The following is a 17,543-nucleotide window of genomic DNA, read 5'->3' on the forward strand; positions in this document are numbered from 1 at the left end:
TAGGTACTGGCAATGCAAACAAAATAAAGCAATCGAGTCCTTCATAAAGCTTACATTCTCATGGGGGAGACAACACATAAAAATATAAAAAAATATAACATATATATAAAGTAATTTCCAGAATACATTTCTAACATGAAGGACAATGTATTAAAGGAGGTCCAATGGGCACAAAATCAGGGAAGGAAATATAGGAATAGGAACTTTAGTCTGATGGGGTTGATATGGTTGAATATGAAGTATCAGAGTAAGAGTATAGGAAGGAAATTATGACCTCATCAAACTATAGCTCAAAAGTACAGAAATACTGAGGAATCCGGATAGATTATCAAGCTCTGTACAGTAACAAAGAAAATATCAATCTTTTTGTCAGTTCCTGACAAATGGATGAAAATGGGGGAAGAAGGGAAAGAGTGGGAGAAAAATGTCTATTTCTAAACCTATCTAATAGTCAAGGCAGGAGGAGCTCTGGGACCATACTTATTATAGAGGTGATGAAAAATTTTGAGATAATAGCTCAAAGGTATTTCTGCATTGGGACTCATTACAATCTTTTTTAAAATTTTTATTTTTCCAAATGACAAATACAGATAATTTTTAACATTTTTTTTTGAAATTTTGAGTTTCAAATTTTCTCCCTTCCCCTCTCCTCTCTCCCTTTTCTGAGATAGTAAGCAATTTGATATGTTATACATATGTAATTATGCAAAACATATTTCCATATTAATCTGTTTTAAAAGAAGACACAAACTCAAAGGGGAGAAAACCATGAAAAATAAAGAAAGTAAAAATAGTATACTTAAATCTGCATTCCATTTATTCTTTCTCTGGATGTGGATAGCATTTTTCATCCTGAATCTTTTGAAATTATCTTGGATCACTGTATTGTTGAGAAGAGCTAAGTCATTCTTAGTTTATCATGCTACAATTTTTCTGTTACTATGTACAATGTTCCCCTAGTTCTGCTCACCTCACTTTCTTTCAGTTCATGTAAGTCTTTCCAGATTTCCCTGAAATCATTCTGCCCATCATTTCTTAAAGCAATAGCCTTCCATCAAAATCATATACCACAACTTGTTTAGCCAATGCCCCCATTGATGGACAACTTTTCAGTTTCTAATTCTTTGCCATTACAAAAAGAACTTCTAAAGATTTTTTTGTGTGAAAATAGGCCCTTTCCCCTTTTTTTGAATGTCTTTGGGATATAGTCTTAGTAATAGTATTGCTGGATCAAAGAGTATGCATATACAACTTTGAGCATAGTTCCAAAATGCTTCCCAGAAAGGTTGGATCAGTTTACAACTCCATCAACAAAGCATTAGTGTCCCAATTTTTTCACATCCCTTCCAACATTTATTGTTTTCTTTTCCTGGCATCTTAACCAATCTGATAAGTATGAGGCCGTGCCTCAGAGATGTTTTCATTTTATTTCACTACTCAATAGTAGCTTAGAACAGTTTATCCATATGACCATTTTTTAAAATTTCCTAATCTGAAAACTGCCTGTTTATATTCTTTTACCATTTATCAATTGGGGAATGACTCATATTATAAATTTTTACTAATTTCTCTACATATTTGAGAAATCTGTCCTGTACTGGAGATGCTTACTATGAAAATTATTTCCCACCTTTCTGCTTTCCTTCTCATTTTGGTTGCATCTTAGCTCTGTGCAAAAACTTTTAAATTTAATATAATCAGAATTATTCATCTTTACCTTTTCCATAAATCTGATAGGTATACTATTCTTTTCAAATTTGTTTATGATATCAGACTTTATATATAAATCATGTGACCATTTTGACCTTATCTTGGTTTATGGTATAAAATGTTAGTCTATCCCTAGTTTCTGTCATACTGTTTTTGAGTTTTCCCAGCATTTTTGTTAAATAGTTAGTTCTTATCCCAAAATCTGGGATTTGGGGATTTATCAAACAATAGATTACTGTAGTCATTGTTTTCTGTATCCTCTATATTCAATGTATTCCACTGATTCAACACTTTTTTTTTTTTTTTTGGCTAAGGCAATTGGGGTTAAGTGACTTGCCCAAAATCACATAGCTAGGAAGTATTGTGTCTGAAACCAGATTTGAACTCAGGTCCTCCTGACTTCAGGGATGATGGTCTATCCATTGCACCACCTAGCTGCCCCAATACTCTTATTTCTTTACCAGTGGCAAAGAGTTTTGATATATGGTTTGATATCTTGGATGGCTAAGTCACCTTTTTCACATTTATTTTAATTAATTCCTTTAAAATTATTGTTCTTTTGACCTTCCAGATAAATTGCATTATTACTTTTTCTAGTTCTATGAAATAATTTTTGATAGCTTGATTGTCATGGCACTGAATAAATAAATGTATTTAATAGAATTGTTATTTTCATCATATCAGTTTGGCTCTTGTTTAGGTCTGACTTTATTTGTACAAAAAGTGTTTTGTAATTGTGTTCATAGTTCCTAAATTTGTTTTGGCAGTTAAACTCCCAAGTATTTTATATTTTCTACATTTATTTTAAATGGAGTTTCTCTTTCCATCTCTTGCTGATGGACTTTGTTGGTAATATAGATACAGAAATGTTAGTTATGTGAGTTTATTATGCATCCTCTATCTTTTCTGACATAGTTTATTATTTCAAATTGTCTATTCTCTAAGTATGCCATCATATCATCTACAAAGAAGGAGCTTTGTTTTCTCATTGCCTGTTTTAATTCCTTCAATTTCTTTTTATTCCTTAAATTATATAGCTAACTTTTCTAGTATGATGTTGAATAATAGTGCTGATAATGGGCTTCCTTGTTTAACCCCTGATTTTATTGGGAAGGCTTGTAGCTTATTCCCATCATAGATAATGCTTATGGATAGTTTTAGGTAGGTCTTTCTTACCATTTTAAGGAAAGCTCCATTTATTCCTATGCTCCTTAGTGTTTTTAATAGGAATAAGGAATAGGATTTTGTCTTTCCTGTATCTATTGAGATAATCATGTAACTACTATTAATTTTATTATTGATAAAGTCAATTATATTGATAATTTTCCTAATACTGAACCAGTTTTGCATTTTTAGCATAAATCCTACCTGGTTATAGTATATTTTCCTTGTGATATATTGTTCTAATCTCCTTCCTAATATTCTATTTAAAATTTTATTCATTCTAATCTTGAGTTCATTCTAATCTTAGAATAAGAATAATGTGTAAAAGGGGAGAAGAAGAGTAGATATAGGACACAAAAGTGTCTTTGTTCCTATACTGAGAAGTGGAATGCCAGAATTGAATGAAATTGAGTCCCAATTTGAGAGTCTCACTAGGCAAATTTTAAAGGAGTAGAAAAGAGAAGTAAACTGAAAGCTAATTTATTCATAATTAATTACACAAAGTATCTTGATCCTATAACTTCTCTTCAAATTAATAATTTTAGATTAACATTGTTCACCAGTTAAGCCTTTAAACTTAATAGAGTCAAGAAAATATGAGCTCAAATATGGTCTCAGACACTTTTAGAAGTACTGTGAAACAATTTATTAAACCTCTGACTGCCTCAAAATGAGGATAAATAAACTACCCATAGTTGTTATGAGAATAAAAATATCTATAAAGTGCATTGTAGAGGTATGTTCTATATAAATTATATTGCTGTTATTTTGTTATTTTTCAATTATGTCAAACTCTTGGTAACCCATTTGGTATTTTCTTGGCAAAGATAAATAAGTGAATTGCTATTTCCTTTTCAGCTCATTTTATAGATGAGGAGAATGAGACTAATAGTGTTTGTGATTAATACAATTCTGGGAGGAAGAATGGGGTAGTAGATTCAGAGCCATCTACAAAGACAGCAAGAGCTGAATTCAAGTCTTACTACCGGCATATAGATGATGTTATAAGCACTGGTAGAAGGAGTTTCTTTATGCCAAAGTTCCCTGAACAATGAAATTTCAAGTTCTGACCTTATCTTTATCTTAATTAAATGGATGATGATCACAAAGAACAGACACCCTGAACTTCCAAAAAATATAAGACATTCTAATTCAAATTAGCTTTCTGTAGTCAGAGAAGTTAAGATCCTTTCTGAAATCTTTTGGGTTGAATTCCATTCAACAATTTTTTTAATGCCTGTGCTGTCCAAAGAACTATATAGAGGCTATGAAGAATTTAAAAATGATCAAGATATAGTCATTGTCATATGTTATTAATAATAATGTCATTAATAATATGTCAATAAATGTTGGTTTATTTATTTGAAACACTCAAAAGGACATATTTGTACATATTTATAATGATATGTATTACTATATTATATATTTATTAATGATAGGATAGGATAAGATTCATAATTGACTAATAATTAGCAGTATATATTATATAACATGGTAATCTATTGTATTAAGTAATAGTTTATAGCAATGTACTATATTTGAATTATAAGTAATATATAAAATATATTATATAACAGCACATAACAAAATATGAACTAATAATTTATGATGAATTATTAGTTTATGTCATATTCATATCTTATATAATGAAATTAACACCCTGCTCTCAAGAAACTTATAGTGTGGTGAGGAGAGAAGACATAATTTTGTAAAATATGAGAGTTCATAAAATCTTGTAAAATCTTCAGAAAATCCTTACAAAGTCATGCAGGGCAGAGGTATCAAACATGCAGCCAACTTGAGCTCTAATCACATTAAAATGTAATTGGGTAATAGTTAACAACATAAATACAAATACAAATGTGCTATTTAATAGCCTCCATTTTTATTTGAATTTGTCATCTCTGATCTATTCCATACTATACCTGAAACAGCAATCTCCTCTGCAATATTCATAAAAAATGGTCATCTAACTTCTGCTTAAAGACATCCAGAGATGTGGAATTCCACATAGCTATCCCACTTTTAAATAACTTTAATTGTCAGGCTATTCCCTCTGCCACAAAGCTCAAATTTGCTTCTCTGTAACCTCTACCTCTTATTCCTGGGTCTTATGCCATCAAAAACATGAATTCCAGTTCCATTTCATATGACAATCCTTCAAAAACTTGAAAATGAGTGTCATGCTAATGTGTCCTTTCCCAACTCCCCTCCTTTTCCCTCCAATTCCCCCACACTATTAAATCTTTCCTTCTCCCTCCTTTACCCTTGAATTTTCAGTCTGTAGATTTTTCATTTGGCCCACCCATCCTTTTTTCCCTCCCCTGGATATATTCCTGTTTGCCACGATCCTTCATTAAAATATTGTCTCCAATACTAAATACAGTATCCAAAATGCAGCCTAAGAAAAGTAGGATATAGCAGGATCTAATCCCGCCCTCTTCCTTCACTTTTTTGTATTATTATTAAACCTTTTTATTTTCAAAACATATGCATGGACAAATTTTCAACATTGACCCTTGCAAAATCTTGTGTTCCAGATTTCCCCTCTCCTCTAGATGGCTAGTAATCCAGTATATATTAAACATATTGAAATATATATGTTAAATCCAATATATACATTCATATTTATAAAATTATCTTTCAGCACAAGAAAAATCAGATCAAAAAGGCCACAAAAATGAGAAGGAAAACATTTCAGGCAACCTAAGATCACATTAGGTTTTTTTGTTTGTTTGTTTTCCCTGCCATATCACAACTAAGATGTTAAACTTGAAACCTGCTAAATGGCTCTTTTCACATGGACTATTATCTAATATAAACTATTATCTAACCATGCATGCCCTTTTTATTGGTTAGGTTTGGTATTTCAAAGGGAAAAAAAAAAGAAAATCCTCATCCCATTTTAAGATAATTACAAAGTTAATTGAATTTTATGTGATAGCATAGATAAACACCCATAAGGAAGGAACAAGACTTATACCATCCCCTTCTCTGATTGCCTGTATCTAGGCAAGTGAATTCATTATAATTGAGTCCCAGGCAACCAATTGGGCTCAGGTAACTCACCAGTTCTAACATCAAAAGTGTTAAGAGTCATAGGATCTGATACTCATACTGACAAAGGGAGCTAGAAACTTCATACTAGCTAAGATCAATGAACATTGGGCACTTCATGAGTAGATCAGATAAATCTGAATATAGGAGCTGATTACATTCATTTGAAGTCAGGGACTTTATTCATAGATATTCATCTACATGAAAGACACTGAACAAACACCTGTACCCCGTTCTCCATTATGTTAGTTATTTGAACCTAATTGTAGGATGATTAAATTTTGTGTCCTTAGATTTATCCATCATAGCAACTTGTTTAATTTTTTTTTGATTCATAGAAACTTGTGAACCAAAGGAAGAAACTGGAGGCCATTCTAATCTACCCTGTATCTAAAACAAAGATACTTCTGTGAGATATCCAATAAGTAGCCATCCATCCTTCATCTGTCCAGTGATAGTGGGGGGAGGGGGGGAACAGAAAGAAAAAAAAAAGGAAAAGAAAAAAAATTAGACAATAACAACTATGTATTTTAAAGAAATATCAAGTTGTACATAATAGATTTGCAGTTTTATGTGCAATCTTTTTCTTTTCTACTATTTAATGGAAATGCTAGTGTTATTTCATAAATTATTTTTTTAAAAACCTGTAATGAGAAAGACTCCACAACTTCCTACAGCAGTTCTTTCCATTTTGGAATTGGTCTAATTATTAGGATTTATAATTTATAATACAGTTTATACTTTATATAGTATATCATATATGTAATTTTATGTGATTTGTAATATAGCATTGAAATAATATAGCATTGTATATGTATATTGTATATGTATAAATATAATATGTGTAATATATTATTATAGAGTACTTAATATATAGATCTGAGTTCAAATCTCTTTACATCCTCTTTAACTTCTTTTTATCATCCATGAGCTGCTTGAAGATAATTATAGTCTTTCTAACTGACCCATAAGTCATGCTTTCCAGGATAAGCATCCTTTCTTCCTTTTCTTTCCTTTGACTGTTCTTATATGAAATTATCTTCATTTCCTTTACTATTAAGGTTACCCTCCTCTGGACACATTCCAGCTTGTTATTATCCTTCCAAAGATGTGTTATCCACAAGTGAACACAATTCCTATTTTCACATCCAGAATTTTGGTCACTGTTTCCAGCTTCCTGTCATCTACAAATCTGATAATAAGTACTTAGGACTGGAATTAAGTTCTATCCCTGGATAATGGTTAGGATGGGCTGTATTTGCTTGTTTTTCTTTGACTCTTTTCAGAGAATCTATTCTACTTACTTATTATTATTTTAAAAGGATAGGGTATTCACTTTAGCTATGAATTTATTTACATTTGGCATTTGTGTATTTTTAATATTTCTTTTGGTAAAATGACTAGAAAAATGCCCACTAGAGAATAACTATTATAATCTAAACATTTTAGTAACAGAAAATTAAATTATTTAATGCTCACTGCCTTCATTTAGATGCCTCCACAGAATCAATCACTTCTCTTTTTATAAATTTATTAGCTCAAAATAGAAATTGTCCATACATTTTACTTCTAAAAATATAAGGCAGCTAAACCAAGAAACACACTTACTCTAGCCATAGATTTTTTTTCAATTTCAGCAAAAATGCATTCTTATATATGCTTGTACCATAAAATAGTCTTTCATTTATACATTGATTTTTGCTCCCTCCAATTATGGCTCAAATTTAGATTTTTAACAACAAAACTGGCATCATAAAAATGCCTATTTATCTCTAGGTAAAACAACCTACCAAAGAGTGTTTTTAACCCAACTAAATCACCTCGTTTTTATTTATATATGCTGAGGGAAGTGGAGACTGGATAATCCAAAGTGTTAGGTAATCCATAAACAAATTATGCCGCATTTTGAGTTTACACCTGAAAGTAGCTGTGTCTTAGAATCTGGTCTTTTGTTCCAAGGCAATGAACAAATCCCATACAGTGAAGGTGTGACTTAAGAGGACCTAAAATGCAATTTGTTTTCTTAATCCACTCCAAACACCAACCTAAATTATTCAAAATACTCTCTATATCAGCCCTTTGCTAAGGCTGATTAAATAGGTATGTTCAATAACAACAACAATAACAAAAAGTCTTTGAGCAATGCAAGTAATCCAGAAAAAAGGATTTGCAAAACTGAATTTTGATACTATGTTTTTCACTTGATGCTTTACTAGAAGTAGAAGGTTTTATTTATATGAATATAACTACTACCAATTCCACACAAAGAAATCTGATATATATGGAACATTTTTTAGTTATTTTCCAGCAGTTCCAGGACAATGCTTAGGTGACAAACCTAGGATAGTTATAAAGATGATAAATGAATAAAAAAAATTTGCCATGAATAAAGCAATAATGCTATTTAAATCTTCAACATGAATGAAAAGTAGTAATAGAGAAATTGTTCAATTTCCACCTTCCTATAACGATTGAATAGCACATGAATCAATGCCAAATTTTGGGAACCAGATTGGTACCATGGATTAATGTTTATCTTCATTCCTAGAGACAAGAACCCCTCTATACAAAGGTTCTTAATTCAAGTGTTTCATGAATAGATTTCAGGAGTCTTTGAATTTGAATGGGAGGGAAACTGCCTCTTTATTTTGAAATAATAGGTTTTATTGTAATCACACATATTTCATTTGGGGTACCTAAATGACACAGGGGATAGAGTGTCAGTTCTAAAATCAGGAAGATTCATCTCCCTGAGTTTAAATCTGATCTCAGACACTTACTAACTATATAATTTTGGGCAAGTCATTAACCCTTTTTATCTTAGTTTTCTCATCTGTAAAATGAACTGGAGGAGTGGCAAACCACTCTAGTTAGTATCTTTGCCAAGAAAACTCCAATTTAGGTTGCAAAGTCAAATAACTGAAAACAACTGAACATCAGCAAAATATATTATTTATCAACTCAAAAACATTATTCTTTTAAAAAAAAAGTACATAGTCTTCCTCAGATTACCAAAGGGATCCATGATTCAAAAAAGGTTAGAAACTTTTGCTCTAAAAAAACTGAGTAGGTTTATAATACTGTGGTTTTAAAGAAGAAATATAATGAGGGGAAGTTCTGAGGGTCTGTTTGTATAGGAGACTTGTTAGATCAATTGAAAAGTATGATTTTTTGCTAATTAGGTATACTATAAAATCTGGATCTTTATTGCAGCTTCCTTAGATTACATACATGAAGATACATGGGGTTAATAATTGATAGTTAATGTGTGTGTGTTCTGAATACAGAGGAACATGACATTGGTCAAGTGTTTCTGTTCTCACAGGATCTCTCACCAGCACCCTTTTGCAAACGAATTCTAGCTTATAGGCATTTGTTCAACCCCAAATCTATTCCATTCCCAACTTTGTTGAGATAGAAAATTTTGAGAGGATGACTCAGGTGCTGTCCACAAATCCCTGTTAAACTTCACTTCATTTTTTTTCCCCTCTCTCCAGGGGATGAGCGCCCTCGGGACTCTCCAGCCCCAACAGAGACTCAAATGCCAGCTGGAGTGGAGACTGGAGGGAGAGCCAGCCATTGCTGTTGGAAATGCTCCAGAGAGCAGCTCAAGAAGTTTTTCTGGGGTGTGGCAGTGGTTCTGTGTATCTGTTCTTCATGGGCAGGTTCCACACAACTCGCCAAGCTGACCTTCAAGAAATTTGATGCTCCCTTTACCCTGACATGGTTTGCCACCAACTGGAACTTTTTATTCTTTCCTTTATACTACATTGGGCATGTTTGCAAATCTGCAGAGAAACAGTCTTTAAAACAAAGATACAGGTAAGGAGGACTTCATGATCTAACTCTTTTCATGATCTTGTGCTTTTAGTGGACTGAATAAGAACTGGTACTAATCTTTAAGAACTGATGATGGGAGAACTATTTTCTCCTTGGTATTACATCTGAATTTGTTGCTTATGCTCTGTAAGAGGGAAAGCTTTGGGTTCATTAATGGTAAATAATTAAAATGAAAATTATGATAATGATGATAATATTTATATATAGGTTTTAAGATTTGCAAAGGGCTTATTATATCATATCTCACTTGATCTTCTCACAAGGATTTCATAGGAAGCTAGTTAACTATTAAAAATAATAAAAAATCATCACATATATAGCCCATTAAGATTTATAAAGTGATATATATAGAAAGATATATATTATACCTAGATATTTACAATCTGATTTGATCTTCACAAAGACACTGTGAATTGGCGCTATCATTATTCCCACCTTGAAAAGGTTAAGATAGATTATGTGCTTTGTCCAAGAGCACAGTTATAAATATATATAAATACAATATTTATAATATAATATTACATAAAATATATACAGTTATGTAATATAATTTACAATAATGAATAAATAAATGTAAGTAACTTATTTTGAATCCAGTCAGGATTCAAACTTAGGACTTTCTTACTCTGAGTACAGTTTATTTTTTCAGAATACCTGCTCTGGAGACAGAAGGCCGGGATTCGAATCCTATCTTTGATACTTACAACCTCTGTGGTCCTGGGCAGGACTTGGGCAAGTTATGTAAATTCACTGTGCCTAAGTTTCCCTGTTAGTAAAATGGGGGAAGAAAGGCAGATTGAATGGCCTGTGAGGCTTCCTGTAGTACCATAGCTATAATCCTATGAAGTCACAGGAACAAAACTTCAAAATTCCTTTGTAAGACAAATTTGCCATAATTTGGCCTTCATCCAAATTCTCTTGGATGTTCTCCAATATCTCTTTGGGGATGGATCATGGAAAGGCAAGAAAAGAGTATGACACTGGTTTGAAATGGTGGAATGAAAAGAACCTAGGCTGTGGAGAATCAGAATTATTGTCTTCCCATAAGACATTCTTGCTCTCCTTTACTTCAGGCTCTGAAATCAGCCTCAAAGGCTCTTCCACACTTCACCTTTGCTGAATCCCACAAAGAATCCAGGAAAGGTGAAAAAAATGTTATGGTTGGATCATTGTTGGCCTTTGGTGTCTGAGGCTATGTGCACACTATAGCAGTAATGTTTTCTTTCCATAAAGTTTTCATGAGATTTTCTTGAAAATGCAAATGAAAATATTTTTTCTCTCCAAATCAAGTTATATTTAATTGTTCTGGTGCCGTGAAAATTAAACATCTCTTTGATGTTTTCTCATTTTGAATTCATTGCAACAATTTATCAAGAGCATATAATCTAAAGAAACCAGACATCAGAGACCAGAAGCACTTCTTCCCCTCCATATAAGGACTGTATCAAACATTAGATTTGAGTCAAAAGTACAAAACAAGATAGTAATTCTCATTTGACTACTTACAAGCATCAATTCATTTCATAACATGCATTTAAGTACAAAGTAGCTTGCATTAGTTGCATTACCTTGTTTAAATATGTTTTGTTTTGTTTATTTATTTAAACTAGTCAAATTATTTAAACTAGTCAAGTTATTTAAACTAGTCAAGGAGGAGGGATTTCCTTTAAGAAGTCATGTTATAAAGTGAAGGAACCATTCATCTAGAGAAAGAGATGCATAATGAGTGAATGAGTTAGATAAATGGGCCCAAAATGCTCCAATTAAAAAAAAAAAGAAATTCAGAAAGACAGTGAAGAGATAACAAGTAGGAGATCTGAGGTTGATTAGAAAGTCCAGGAGAGTTTATGATAGAGAGAAATTAGCAATGATTCATGTTACCAGTGTAAGAGAAAAGTATCATTGGAGTAAACTGTCACCTTTCTTTTCCATGGCAATAGCCAACAGGTCAGAAAAGATCCTAGAACAGCCCAGGACAGAAAGGTAATATAATGGCCTTCTGGATCCAAAAGAAAGTGAATGTTAAGATAAGTACAGTTCCTAACAGGTATTGACAGGAGCATTAAACTTGTATTTAGGGAATTGTATTTCTTATAACCCCTGCTCTGAAAGGCATGTTGATTTTTAAATTACCTTATTTAGACTATTTTACTTTTCAATTAATAAGCCTTTAACTTCTCTTTCCCTCAAACCCCCTCTTCCACTTAGAAAGAAGAAAAGAAAACATTTGCAGTAAATATGCAAGACAAATTCCCACATTGTTCTTATCCAAAAAATATATATCATTTCATTCTCTATCTTGGGTCTATTGCCTCTTTTTCAGGCAGTGGGTGAAATTCTTCTGGAATCATAATTAGTCATTGCATTGATCAGAGTTCTTAGACTTTACAAAATTGTTTCTAAGTGTTACTGTTATAGAAAATGTATAAATTATATGCAAAATATGAAGAAAGGATTCAACAGAAAACTATGAATTTCCCTTTCACACTTTTTTTTTACTTAAAAAAACTATACATCATTTTCAAAACTATCCTGTTTTTATGTGCTTCCAAGTTTTCTTATGTTCTCTGCTATGCACTTTTGGTTTTTTTCTTCCCTCCTCATCCTACCCTAGAGAAGAGTACCATTAAACTCAAACATGTATGTGTGTGTTCATATATGTGTGTATATATGGATATCTATATCTTCAGATAGATAGGTAGGTAGGTAGGAGACAAAAGCATACTATATATCTATTTGTCAATTCTTTGTATGTAGATAGCATCTTCATAGGTAGATGATTTGATATATATATCAATACTTAATATATATATTACTTAATACATATATATAATATTTAAATTGACAGTCATTCAAAGTAGTTCTTAGAAGTATTTTGCTTTTTCTGTGTACAATGTCTCTTGATTCTGTTCATTTCATTCTTCATTGCTTCATTCAAGTCTTTCCTTATTTTTCTAAAATCAACTAGCTCATCATTTCTTATGGTTAGTAGTATTTCATCTCTATCATTTCATTTCACTTAGATTGTTAAATTTAGCAACATATAATTAGACAAAATAACTCCTTGTAATTTCTTTGATTTCATTTTCATTAATTGTATATTCAACCTTTTCATTTTATGTTGTGATATGGGAGCTACCTGCTAGTGGCTGCTAGAGGTCTAACTCAGACCTATAGAATGGATCTCTTCATGTGAGAGGATGATGATGATACAAGGAGACTAAGAGGCAGTTGCTGTTCTCTGACATCTTTCCTCTTCCCTCTTCCCCCAATTTATTTCATTCTCAAACCACAAGGAACTTCTTTGTTAGTTAAGGCTGCTTTGCAACTCCTTCATAGCTATGGAGGCTCTCGAAGAATTGACCTGCCCCTTCCTTTAGGCATGGTCCTTAACAATTTTTAATATTAGTGACTTGGTCTTCTCTCTTTTTAAAATAATATTAACCAATGGTTCATCTATTTTATTAGATTTTTATATAAAATCATCTCCTAGTTTTATTTATTACTTCAATGGTTTTGTTACACTCAAGAATCCATTTTTAATTTTTAAATAATTCTTATTTAGTATTTCATTGGGGATTTTTATTTTATTTTAAGCATAAATACAAAATAAGAAAAGAAAAAACATTGCCATATGCACAGCAGCACATGAAAGGATTCAAAATACAAAGCAATAAATTTCCATTTCAAAAAAGTTAATATAATAAAACTACACTTTGTATTCAAAATCCACTTTTTTTCCTTTGTAGATTTTCTTTTGTTCTCTGTTATGCATTTTTTACTTTACTATTTTCTTCTTTTTAATCACATCAAGAAGGTTACAATTAAGTGAGGATATATTTATGTGTGTGTATATATATACATATACATATACATACACATTTATATACACCCATACACATATATACACATCATACATATATTATACATATTGATAATTATATACATATATATACATATACAATAATATGCATATGTGTAAGACCTCACTAAACTTATTTCCACACTATCTTCTGTTTTTTTGAAGATAGATAACATTTTCCTTCATAAGTCCAAGCCTTTCCTTATGTTTCTAAATTCTACTCATCATTCCATTCCAAGCTTATACTGTCTAGTTATTTTAAATCATCTAAAACAATATTGATTAATATGACTGGCATTTGGTGTAGTTTCCCTAGTTTTCTCCCTTGATTGAGTCTGTTTTAGCTTTAATTTTGTCTGCCATCATGATCAATAATCCTGCTTTTTTTTTTACATACCAAATTCTACTCCTGATTTTTTTGTTTGTGTGTATCTCTTATTTTTAAAACATTTCCTGAAAGCAAAATATCTTTGAGTTCAGATTTTTAATCTGTTTCCATTTTATGGATGAATTCATCCAATTCACATTTTAAGCTATAATTACTTGTTTATTTTCCTTTCTTAATTTCCTCATTATCCTTCTCACGCTATTCTTATTCTTCCTCACTCTTCTCCTCTGCTTCTACCCCTTACCCCATCCCTGTCCCTCTTGACTTATCTACTTTACTTCTATCCAATCCTTTGCCATCCTATTATTTAACCCACCCAATGAAGGTATCCCTCTCTTATATATATATATATGTGTGTGTGTGTGTGTATATATATGTATAGTTCCATCTTTAACCCATTCCCAATGACAATAGATTCCAGGACTATCAGCCCTCTTCCTTCCCCATCTTTATCACATGCATGATACTACAGTATGCAGGGATACTTAGGGTTCCACAATTTGGTGTTTACATTCACTAGGCATTATTGTGATTAGTAATTAGTAAGATCATATTGATATTGCTGAGAGAGGTATTTTGAGAGGAAAAAAATTGAGGTTGTACATGAAATGTTTTTACTTCTCTGAATTCAAAGACATAATCCCCAAATTATCTCATAAAGAGAAACTCCTTTTTAAATTTTTACAATGTTTTGAGATTCCTGAATGAAGTAGATAATGCTGCTATCAATGTTACTTCTCTTTTGTACTCCCTGAAAATCATGTGTGTTCCCATTTTTCAATTGAGGAAACTGAGACAGAGAGGGTAAGCCATTTGTACTGTGCCTGAGGCTAGATTTGAAGTTAGTTCCAGATCCTAAGCCCATTGAGCTATCTAACTGCCCCATTTAGCACTGGCCCTGAACAAAAGTGGTAAAAGTGAATGTGTTTCTAATAATCACTATTGTCAACACTGGGATCACTGCTATTTTTTTAAAATAGCCCTTATTTTTAACAAGTCAATATTTCCCAAGTTTCTTTCAGAACCTAATTCAGATCCATCTTCCACACTAGTTCCTTAGTGATACCCCCATTGTCAGAGCTCAGCCGCTTTTAAAATTGTTCTGTTTGTGTTTTTTATTTGAGGCAGACAGATGGTTCAATAAATAGAAGGATGGATTTGTAGTCAATATCTGAATCCAAATCCAGTCTCATACATTAGCAGTGTGACTCTGGGTAAGTCACTTAACTTATCTCTGCCTCAATTGCCTCATCTGTAAAATGGGGCTAATAATAGAGCCTACTTCATAGTATTCTTCTGAGGATCAAATTTGTGAAAACATTTTGCAAACCTCAAAATACTATGTAAATGCTAATTATAATTCTCATCATCATCATCATTTTGACTCTTCAAAATTTTGTAAACTACTTTTGATTGGAAACTTTTATTTTGCTTTTGTATTTAAGTGTCTTGCTCCTTGTAGATCTTTTAAAAAGATCTTTAACAAAGATCTATTTAATTGATCTGAGTGATAAGAGAAACAGAATACATATTGTAGATTGCTTTATAGGTAGGGATTCATAAGTTCTTATGCATTTTAATGTTCCTAAAAATATTAATAAGGAGATTTATGGATTATTTATGTCTTTCACATAATTCAGTTGATCAGTCATTTATTAAGTACCATCTACTTGCAAAACTACTTGCAAAAAATGTTTTGTTACTTTAGCAAAGCGATGATTTCATTAGGAAAACTACCTTTGTTTTGTTTTTGTTGTTGTTGTTGTTGTTGTTGTTGTTTTTGTTGTTGAGGTAATTGGGACTAAGTGACTTTCCCAGGGTCACACAGCTAGAAAGTATTAAATGTCTGAGACCAGATTTGAACTCAGGTCCTTCTAACTTCAGAACTGGTCCTCTATCCACTGCACCATCTAGCTGCCCTGGAAAACTATTTTTTCAACTGATGAAGATTGTAACCCTTCCTAATCCATGTGACAGGTATCCATGCTTTTCATTAATCCCAAATCATTCTATTTGTAGAAGACCACTCTTCTTTCTTTTAATATCTCAGGAATACCACATGCCACTTGTATTGTCCATCTGCTGCCTCTCTTGCAACATGCCTAACCAATTTTTTTTTCTGGTCTTGGCTGTGAAGGCATATCCTTTGGCATCATGGTGTAATCTTACTCTTCCTGTAACTTTTTATTGCTTTTAGGGTTGTTTGTAATTTTCTAAGATCAGGATGCTCCATGATTTATCTCAATATATCCTCTTTAAAGAGGTATTTGTATTTTTAATGCTCTTGTTGATAGAAAAAGGTTTGGAATAATAGAGAACATTAAAGAATTTCCCAAGAATAATCTAGGCCAGTATCTTCCCACTATTAAGTTCTAGATCCTGCTCATTGTATATTTTCTGTTAGCAATGTAGTAGAGAGAGCACTGGATTTCTAATCAGAAAGATCCGCTTCAGATTCTTGTTACCTCTGTAATCCTGAACAAGTAGTAGTAGTAGTAGTAGTAGTAGTAGTAGTAGTAGTAGTAGTAGTACTAGTAGTAGTAGTACTAGTAGTAGTAGTACTAGTAGTACTAGTAGTAGTGTGGTGGTGGTGGTAGTTGTAGTAGTGGTGGTGGTGGTGGTAGGAGTATTCCTAATTTCTAGAACTCTTGATGGTTTTTTAGTTCATCAACAAAATCCAGCAAGTTGTAGGGCAAAAATGTGAAGTATTACTAATGTCAAGTTTCTTGCTTTAAACTGTCAACATACAGGATTCCCAGCCTGCAGCAACCCCTTGTATTAATGAAACATTTCCATTTCCTTTCCCTCTGTCTCCAAAATATGAGAAAATCTGCTGTAAAAATTCTGGTGCATTTTAGTACAGGTACTATGACAAATGGCAAATCACAACTCAATCAGCCCAAACAAGTAGAAATCTGACATTTCATTTCCTTTTGCCTCCCCTAAGACGTACCAGCCTTCCTGTCATAAAAACCTCAAGCTGGTTTGGAACTAGGGGTAATAAATCCATTTCAAACCCTTATTTCTGAACCCTATAATACATAATTTCACCAGACAATTTCCTGTAAATTACTCTAGAATATTACTCAAAAGTCTACTTTTTATACCAGAACTACTCCAGAAATTAAGAGGTTGCCTTGGTAAAATGAGTCATGTCAGCCATTATTTTAAGTTTGAGTCCAACAGATTCTTTCAGACTGTGAATCTTCCTGGGTCTCTAGGCAGAGTTATCATAACCCCTCAGATGCTCTCCAACACTTAACAGAGAAACTTAGATTTAGAGAATTAATGCAAATTGGAAATTGTCTACTCCAACCCTATTGTTTTTATTAATGTAGAAACTGTGATCAAGTGACTGCAAAGATAGTCATTTTTTAAAATTAGAATTAAAATCCTGTCTTCTTATTGTGGATCCATTGATACTTCCACTAACCCATGGTTCTTCTCCAAACCACTGAGATGGCCCAAGGGGACTTTGAATCTGGGGATGAGGAGAGATCAATGCCCAGGTTACTGAACTCA

The 17,543-nt window shown here is 32.3% G+C and overlaps 1 protein-coding gene across 2 annotated transcripts in view; it reads left to right on the forward strand.

Moving 5' to 3' along the window:
• The window catches only part of SLC35F3 (solute carrier family 35 member F3), a 511,111-nt gene that overhangs the window by 381,534 nt on the left and 112,034 nt on the right, over window positions 1-17,543 (forward strand). For both annotated transcript variants that reach the window (XM_074262421.1, XM_074262423.1), the window contains one exon: window positions 9,429-9,753. In XM_074262421.1, coding sequence (XP_074118522.1) covers window positions 9,429-9,753 — 325 coding nt within the window. The remainder of the gene's footprint in view (window positions 1-9,428; window positions 9,754-17,543) is intronic.

Source organism: Sminthopsis crassicaudata, chromosome 4 (genome assembly GCF_048593235.1).
Source record: "Sminthopsis crassicaudata isolate SCR6 chromosome 4, ASM4859323v1, whole genome shotgun sequence".
Taxonomy (NCBI): Eukaryota; Metazoa; Chordata; class Mammalia; order Dasyuromorphia; family Dasyuridae; genus Sminthopsis; species Sminthopsis crassicaudata.